Consider the following 8,909-nt stretch of genomic DNA (forward strand, 5'->3'; position numbering starts at 1 on the left):
ATAAAATATGAGTGTATATTTATTTCTATATTACTATGTAACAAAAAACACAAATATGACATTACAAATCCAGTGTATAGTGTATTTATGTTCAAAAGCACACAGTGTGCACACAGTTTGCAAAATGAATGCTCGCTAATGGTTATAAAACAGCATTGATAATAATATTTACTAAAAACTTACACATCCCAGAAACATAAATATAAGAAAAATATAGCCTCTTCTCAAGAAATAAATCTCCAATCACAAATAAAACATAAAATTGTATCTTGTCACATTTCAATAATTTTCAAATGCTGAGTCTAAAAAAACAGGATAGCATGTTAATTGCGAAAGCAGACAACACAGACAATAATCAGATATCAACAAAGAAGCTTACATTTCATGGTGATTTCCTGCTATGGTAATTTTTGCTGAATACCATTCCTTCAAATGTTTTAATGCTCCTATAGTAGGTAAACAGTCTTTCCATTTAGGAGGATCTTTGTCAGAGGGCAACAGTATTATATCTATCATTGCTCTACCTAAAAAGAGAAAAAATGCATTTTTATAATTTTAAATAATGGTGGATCAGAAATGTCTCAAAATAGTGCCCTGAACAATTGAATTTTATGTTTACTTAGAAGATAAAGGAGAATTTTAACTTGAATTTCTGAAATACTTCAAAACAACATATATCTATAGAAATTCAAAATTTTAAAGTATTCATTTGATTTAAAGCCATATTATCTTGAAATAGCTAGCATATGCTAGAAAACAATGAACTACATCATAATTACTTGCCAATTCTGCAGCAGTGGTTAATTATACACATTGCTCTCAAGATCATCAATGCTATTGTACTCAACAGAGGAAAAAAAAAACCTGTGCAATTTCACTATATTTTCCTACAATTTAATTTTGTTAACCAAAAGGATAACAAAATCATAATGTTCAAACAAATGATTTCTCTTTTTAAAGGACAATAAAATACTTAGAAAACCCAATTATATGGACATTGGATCCTAAGAAAGAATAACTTCACAAAAATTTAAATTTTGTATATTTATAAATTTACTGAAGCACCAGAAAAATCAAAATGAAACAGAAACCAAATATAAATTTGATAATGAAAGTACTCTACTTAACCAAAACAGCAACTATATAAAATTTCAATGCATACTTTGAACTTGACACATTTCATTTAAAAAATTGTGTATTTACCAAAGTATTCGCTTATTTTCCATGTGGGACTTTTGTACTAAAATATGATCTCCTTGAATATAGGGATTAGACTGCAAGCTATAATGTCCTTTATGGTAATTACATATGCTGTACTCTCATTGTATACTCAGCTCCTAGTACTATGCATGACATGTAACAGACATAACAAATAACTACTTAATAATGACCTTAAATAATGAAAATATTCAGAAAAGAACGCTCTTCAAAGTTATTTGTAGATCCCAATTATATCAAATTTTAGACAACGGCTATTTGATTAAACCAAAAGTTAAGGAGTTAAAGAGTTAAAAACTTCTTAAAAGTTTTAAGAATACTATGATATATATAGTATTTCACAGAATAAGCTTTCCATTAGAGGAAAAAATTAGGTTTTGTAGAACAATGCTGAATCAAGGGCTTCTTTTACTGTAAGACATATTCCATTTGATAATATGTGTACTAACTTCATCATAAAAGAATGTTATCCAAATTATGTAGGTTAAAGAATCCATTTTTCCAGGAGTTATTTATAAGACTAGTGTTCTACAGAACATACTCTGGAAAATAATGGTATACAGTGGAAAGATTTTTCTTCAGTGATAACTAAGTAAGGAAACAGATATGGGTATTTAATTTTCTAAGATCTAATTTTTGTCTAACTAAATGAAAACAATGGACAGAACTGTAATGTCTCATTATTAAAATAATGGAGTACATTCTGTATCAACTTCAATTAAGAAATTATTTTTCATTTTGAATTTCAAGATTAGCATAGAATGCATTTATCACTCATTCATAAAAAGTATAATGTAAGATACAAACTAACGAAAGCAGTCACAAAATATTACCAGGAGCAGGAAGCTTGTCTGATAACTGATGCAAATTTTCTGCAGACTCTTCATAAAGACTAAAATAAGAGGGCAAGTGAGAAAAAAAACACAAATACACATTACATACAATCATAATAGATAATATTGACTAAAAGTATCCCTGTGCCAGACACTGTTAAGTATGTTAGATGTACTATCTCATTTGATCCTAATGACAATCCCACGAGGTACTACTATAATACTATTATTATCTCCACTTTACTTGTCTAAAGTTACGTAACTAGATGTATGAAAGCCATGATTCAAACTGAGTATAAGTTCTTACCCATACCCAACAAACAATAAAAGGGAATAAAACTCCATAAATTATATCTTGTATACTAAATATAAATCTTAATAGGCCAAACATATTTCTGAATCTTAGAAGTAAGGAAATGCTAAGTATTTAATAAAGAAGAATATGAGTTTTCTCTGAATAGCATATAACAGTTCTGACTAAGGAATATGGTGCCCTCTTCAGATTCTTCAAAACTTGTTTTATCCATATGATGAAATTTTTTTCAGAATAGTTTATTATAAAGCATAAAGGTACTTAAATCCTTTATTATAAACCCACAATTGCCTGAGAAACTTAAGGCATTTCTCATAGCATGTATGAAATATAAAAGGAAAAAAAAAAGAAACTAAAGGAATCTTATGTTAAACTCTAGTTTTCAGGCTCCCTCTTGTGGAAATAATTATTAGGTCACTTATCAGAAAAACTTTTATACTTGTCATCTTTTAATAGCGGTGGAAAAACATATGGAATGATAAAAGCTTTTAAGGGTATATGAAAGCACCTAAGAAATCATCTAAAAGGACCTCAATACTTTATGGATGAGAAAACAAAGAACGAGAAAAGTTAAGCAAATAGCTAAAGTCCACTTCTACTGATCCCTGGTTCAATGACTTTTCCCTGATTCTAAAAAGGCCTCCCTTCATTAACTGGTACAAATAAATACGATCTGGAAAAAAGAAAATGAAATGTGTTAAGTCTGCAGATGTTTACAGATATATTACAATACGTGAATACCAAAATAATAACAAAAGCAGTTTTCTGTCTTGAAATATTATGGAAGAAAAAAATGAAATGTATTAACTATGAGTCAGAAATGGGATATATCATGAAGAAAAATATTATTATCACAACTTATGTCACTTGGATCTATTTATATACTGTACCAGAATTCAAAAAACCTAAAAGTGAACTCAATCATGTAAATAATCCTCAAAAAACTCTTTATGGACTTTAAAAGTTATCTGAAAAGATGAAGATACACATAAATTGAAGAAATCACACATTTCAGCCTCAAAAATAAAAAATGAAAATAGAAAAATAAAAATGATACTTTGGTTTGAATGCTAGATATTAACATTAAATAACATTTCTTGCCAAGCTCTTAAAATACAGTATATCAGGCAGAATTTATCTTCAAGAAAGTAACATGTTAATTAAAATATCACTTTTTATAATTCTTGAAATTATGCAAGCTTAAGAAATAAAACATTTTCAGATATCAATTTTTGCATTTTAAAGAATTTTATTCAGATAAAAGGCCTGAATTGCCTAATGTCTTCCAAAATTAATTGAAAATTTCAATTAATTAGAATTTCCTTAGTATAATTGCTAAAATATGTAATCTTCACCCTCATAGCTTAAATAACTGTCTAATGTTAAATATTGTAAAGAAAATATAAAAAGCATATAAGCATACTCAGCCAAGGATAACGACTCCCTGCTATTATTATCTTCTTCTTCAAAACACTCAGCAGCACTCAAACATTCTTCGGTATTTGTTTGAAAAACATCTTCAATTTTATCGTTTTCCATATCAAAATGTATCTCTTGCCAATCAGAACTACAAAACTAATCAATCAAAAGATTGCATTAAATAATGGATTCATGCAATTCCTCATATTAGCAAAGACATTCACCAAAAACTATTTTTAAATTTATATTACCTGATAAAATCCACATACTGCTTGCACTGCAAAGAACCACTTCTTGGAACCAGGTATACCACCCACCGAACAGGCTTGAAAACAAAATTACACTTATTGGAAGAAATGCATACCATAAATAAGCAGATGTCACAGCATATATACTGAACTTAAAGAATTATATAATTTTGAAATATATAGTTATCCAAGTTATATACATATGGATCATTTTAAAATCTCTGCTAAAAATTCAAACAGAACAATCTGCCTAAAGAGCAGAATTACTCAATGAATACTATGCTTTACTTCATCACAATTCAAAATACACATTATTTTAATCATTTCAAACAGATTAAAATCCACGATAAAGATGTTGAAAATACACCCACACAATTACTACTGAGTAACACAAAACCATGTAAGTCATTTTAGTGAAAACAATTCCCTTTCCAAAGACCATGTAGGTTGGTTCAGTCTGGCTAGACAGGGAGTTGAAGAGTCTGTTTTGGCATCTCCATTTTCTGAACCTTTAAGGAATATTCTCAGATAAAGGAGGAAGTAAAAGAGAAGATAACTGTCAAGGTAAGTAGAACATTTGTATAATGTCAGTTGAAGCTAAGGAAGGAAAGGTTTTTACAAAGTAAGGAGTGGTCAAAAAAGTGGAATACTTCAAAAAGTCAAAGCAGGTAAGAATAAAGAAAAGACTATTGTGTTTAGCAATTATGAATTACTTTGAAGAGAATCAGTTAAGAGCTAAGAACATAAAAAAATAAATGGCAAGGAAGTCAGTGTGGGAGCATTATTAACGCATTTTTACTCAGGACAAAAATCCTTCTCACATTGCCATAACGGACAAGAAAATTTCATAAAAGGAGCAAAACTCAAGCTGACAACCTAGAATAATTTTCATAACAACTTCATGATATTCAAGCATCAGGAAGGAAGCGGTAATGTCTTTTTCAATTTTGTATTACCTTAGTTACCTCCTTGTACACAGTCAACAAGTATTTCCTTGTACTCCCAAGTGGCCAAATTAATTAATTTCCAATACAAATGCTGTGCCAAAGAAAAAAGGGGTTTATGTTATACTTACCAGGAAAAGTACTATCTTCTGGATTAATTGAAGCACTAATGCTTCTTTTCAGGAGGTGATAAATATTTGCTGCTGTGAAGTCTGAAAAAGAAAAGACAGACTAACTGAAAGGGCTGAAGAGTTACATAATCTGCCCTGTTCGGAGACTTTCAAGATCAGTATGTTGTACATATATAGCTACACGCTGCTCAAGACCTGTTAAGTTTTGATATAGTAAATCTAAAGCAAGGAGAGAAAACAGGAAAGGTTCCCGATTTGTACATGCCAGTCAGTTAGCACAAATCCAAAATTCCCCCAAAAGAATAATTTTAAAGAGAAGGGAAGCTCTGTCATAATACCTTGTACACAACCACTTACATTTCCTTCTCAAAAGCCTGTACCATCAAAACAAACGAAAAATAAAATGCAATATTGTCTAAACAGGAGCATCAAAAAGCAGTGTAATCGCAGTTATTATAAAATCATTTAAAATTTATTATTTGTTTTTATAACTTAGTTTATATGAGGAATGTCTGCTCACATTACAGTGTAACCTCTAGGACAAAAAGATCTTTGTCCATCTTGTTCCTTTGTGTATGAGCCTCATGTTAAACACAAGAGCAGAAATACTTAACGAATGTAAACGTTTCCAAACAGCAGAAAATTCCATTACTAAGGCACAGGGAATTTATTGTTAAATATTTATTGTACCAAAAACTTCTGAATGCTAGAATCTTGCATCCACAAATTTGTCCCTGTTTTTCCAGGAAGATGATATTTTTCAGTCCTCATTAAATCTATCCCAGATAGAGGCACAGCATCGTGGGACAATTATTAATAGATTAAGGTCCCTCCCCAGCAGAACTTGATAACAAACTTCTCTCCCTCCCTTCAAGCCGTTCCCGCCCTTTCTCAGCCCGGCGCTTACCCGGCTGCTTATCAATACCCTCAACCGACGACATCTCTGGCCCTTGCTCCGCTTCTTCACTGGCCACCGATGGGAATCTTCCTTCCCCCCAGATCTCCAGTAGCAGGTACCGATCCATCCTCTTCAGAGATCACTCCCAGTTTTAGGTCTCCCCTTCCACATCCAAACAGCCGCGCGCTATGACGCACTTCCGGTTCCCTTCACCTAGGTCGGCTGGAAATTGTGTCCTCCATCGGTTTTCCTCAGTTTTCCAGCAATTGGGTTATTTTATGGAACTATTTCCTCAATTATTGCATTATTTCTTTTTTTTCATAACGAAACTGCTACCATAGGAAGATTCGTGGGGACCTAGGAAAGGAAGATAAACAGAAGGAGTGCTGGACGGGCTCGGAACTGTTATGCGTGGGTCTATGCGTTTCCCGCCGGGCCAGTAATGCTGCGTGACCCGGTTTAGCTACTGGAAAAAGGACGGACTTGCTGTGGTGAAGTATGTCAAGTTTCTCCAGGGCTCACCAGGTGAGCTTGATGTGGTTCATAATAATAGCAGAAGGAGAGAGATGGTTTGAGGGAATTTAGTAGGGAAGCTGAGACTCAGCCAGGAAGTGCCTTGGGAAGGCACCGACAAGAAGGTCGTCAGTCTGGTAACCACTTGCTTTTGTTCTTTTGATACTCGTCTCCTCCTTTAAGCCAGCCCTTTTCATGTCTTTTTCCGGGAAAGGTTATTAGGAGAGAATGTCAGAGAGGAAATAAGGTGGATCACGTAGGACATTGTAGACCATTTGTTAAGAATTTGGTTTTACTTAGTAAACGGGATACCTGTTGGAGGGTTTTGATCCTAGGAGTAATACGATGTGACAGAGGTGTTAAAAGGAGCTCTCTGGCTACTGGGTTGAAAACAAACTGTTCAGAGATGAGGGTTGATGAAGGACAAAGGCAAAGAATACGTTTGGAGGGTGTTACAGTAATTCAGGTTAGACGTGACGGTGCACAAGGCAGGCTAGTAACACTGTGAAGTGTTGAAGAGGGGTCAGGTTTTGTTTGAAGATGGCGCCGGTAGGATTTCCTGAAGGATTGAATGTGGGCTGATAACAAAAGAGGAAACAAGGATTATTCCAAGATTTTTTGGTTTGAATAACTGGAAGGCTGAGGTTGAAGCAGGTTTCAAGTGAAACAGTAGGACTTAGTTTTGGATATGTTGGTTAAGATGACTCTTAGCCCAGTGCCGCTACAAGTATGAGTCATTCCTTGGACTGTTACCTGTCTGTGATGAGGTAAATACAGGAAGTGAAATAAAAAATTTAAAAACTTTTGTAGCAATTTGACATTGTGACAACATTTGTATTTTTTTAGCCAAAATATTTTTTTCTGTCAGATATCAAAGTATTAGTCTACAGTGGATCGGGAAAACAGGCCTTTTTTTAATGTAAAGGCTGGTTTGAGGTTTGTGATAATTAAATTTAAAATAAAACCAGCTATCCTAGTTGTATTTTTCCCAGCATTGTTTAATTTCTTGTGTATATGTGTAGAAAGCATTTGGTCAAGATTTTTCTGGGCTGGAATTTTCTTAGAATTTGAAGACACTGATGAATACTACAAAAACAGTGGTCTATTCCTGAGGCAACCTAAAGATGTGTTTCAGGCAGCTTTTTAAACTTTAAATTTATTCAATGTCATCCGTCTTTATTTTCTCAACTACATTGTTCTATTTAACTCTTCCCTGGAATTGAATTCCCGAAATTGTCTTCAGGTTCTAATTGGCCACTCAGCTTTCAATATAATGTACTACTAATCTCAAAATGTTTTTGAAACCTTCGTAAACAGCTGCTACTTTCATAAGAGTTTCTCGTTACTCCTCCAGATTCTATTCTGTGTTATACAAAAAATATAAGCTATAATGTAAAGGAATATATATCTTTGGAATATTTTTAACAAAACATGAGTCATATTGCTAATAGAAAAACAGGGAGGGAAAATCACTGTGGTAAAAATATAGAAAATATATTCATTGTGTATAGTGAGAAAAAAACTCTTTTTCAGAAATAGACATGGAAACAAAACAATTCTTTAGTCAGTTTTTTTCCAAGGTAATTGTTGACATTAACTGTAAAATACATGTGATAGTATATAATAATACATTCAATTACTGTATTTCCATTTTAATTAGAATTTTCTTCATTTTCCCCCTTCTTTTTTTTTCAAGCAATGGGCCACTTTTGCTCGAATGTGGTATCTCTTAGATGGGAAAATGCAGCCCCCAGGCAAACTTGCTGCTGTGGCATCCATAAAACTTCAAGGATTACATAAACCTGTGTACCATCAAATAAGTAAGTATTACTTTAGACCTGTCATAAACAACCGTAGTTTTTAGGCAAGAATAGAATCTGATGAAGTTTGGGACTGCATTGAAGGAACACCTCGCCCCCTTTTTTTCTTGAGGATTCCCTTCTTCCATTCTTAAAGAAAACCTACTAACATACTAAACTGAATTTGGCTTATTTGTGGGACAACCAAGTGGACCAGTTTGCCTGGGACAACCATATTTTATGCCGCTGCCCAGCAAAATTATCAGTAGCCCCTCCTTTCACTCTTAGAAATACCTTGATTTGCACCATGAATTAAATGTTCACTCTTATACATGACTTTTCACATAATCATGTGCATTTGAATAGAGAGTTTTTGGAAAGGGAAATAATCTTGTCCTCTCTTCTAAAAATCCTTTCCTCTGGGAAGATATATAGAGCTAGCTAGGTATATAAAGCTTACTTTTCCCTGTTTTGAATTAATAGATTTGCTTTTCTATGTCATTCTTCCAAAATAAAACAAAAAGGTTCTAATTCTAGAAGAGTTCTGCTTATAGATAGTTTGATTGACTTCATTTACCTTGACACTTCACTGC

At 33.0% G+C, this 8,909-nt stretch overlaps 2 protein-coding genes across 2 annotated transcripts in view; one reads left to right on the forward strand and one right to left on the reverse strand.

Moving 5' to 3' along the window:
* The window catches only part of MTBP (MDM2 binding protein), a 92,264-nt gene extending 86,084 nt beyond the window's left edge, over positions 1-6,180 (reverse strand). Inside the window, exons 1-6 of the mRNA XM_012646545.1 lie at positions 6,014-6,180; positions 5,107-5,187; positions 4,035-4,108; positions 3,788-3,939; positions 2,052-2,110; positions 380-524 (exon numbers count right to left, since the gene is read on the reverse strand). Coding sequence (XP_012501999.1) covers positions 380-524; positions 2,052-2,110; positions 3,788-3,939; positions 4,035-4,108; positions 5,107-5,187; positions 6,014-6,131 — 629 coding nt within the window. The 5' untranslated portion in view covers positions 6,132-6,180. The remainder of the gene's footprint in view (positions 1-379; positions 525-2,051; positions 2,111-3,787; positions 3,940-4,034; positions 4,109-5,106; positions 5,188-6,013) is intronic.
* A 15-nt stretch (positions 6,181-6,195) lies between these two features.
* The window catches only part of MRPL13 (mitochondrial ribosomal protein L13), a 57,621-nt gene continuing 54,907 nt past the window's right edge, over positions 6,196-8,909 (forward strand). Inside the window, exons 1-2 of the mRNA XM_012646546.1 lie at positions 6,196-6,529; positions 8,214-8,337. Coding sequence (XP_012502000.1) covers positions 6,503-6,529; positions 8,214-8,337 — 151 coding nt within the window. The 5' untranslated portion in view covers positions 6,196-6,502. The remainder of the gene's footprint in view (positions 6,530-8,213; positions 8,338-8,909) is intronic.

The sequence above is a fragment of the Propithecus coquereli genome, unplaced genomic scaffold (genome assembly GCF_000956105.1).
Source record: "Propithecus coquereli isolate 6110/MARCELLA unplaced genomic scaffold, Pcoq_1.0 Scaffold247, whole genome shotgun sequence".
NCBI lineage: Eukaryota > Metazoa > Chordata > Mammalia > Primates > Indriidae > Propithecus > Propithecus coquereli.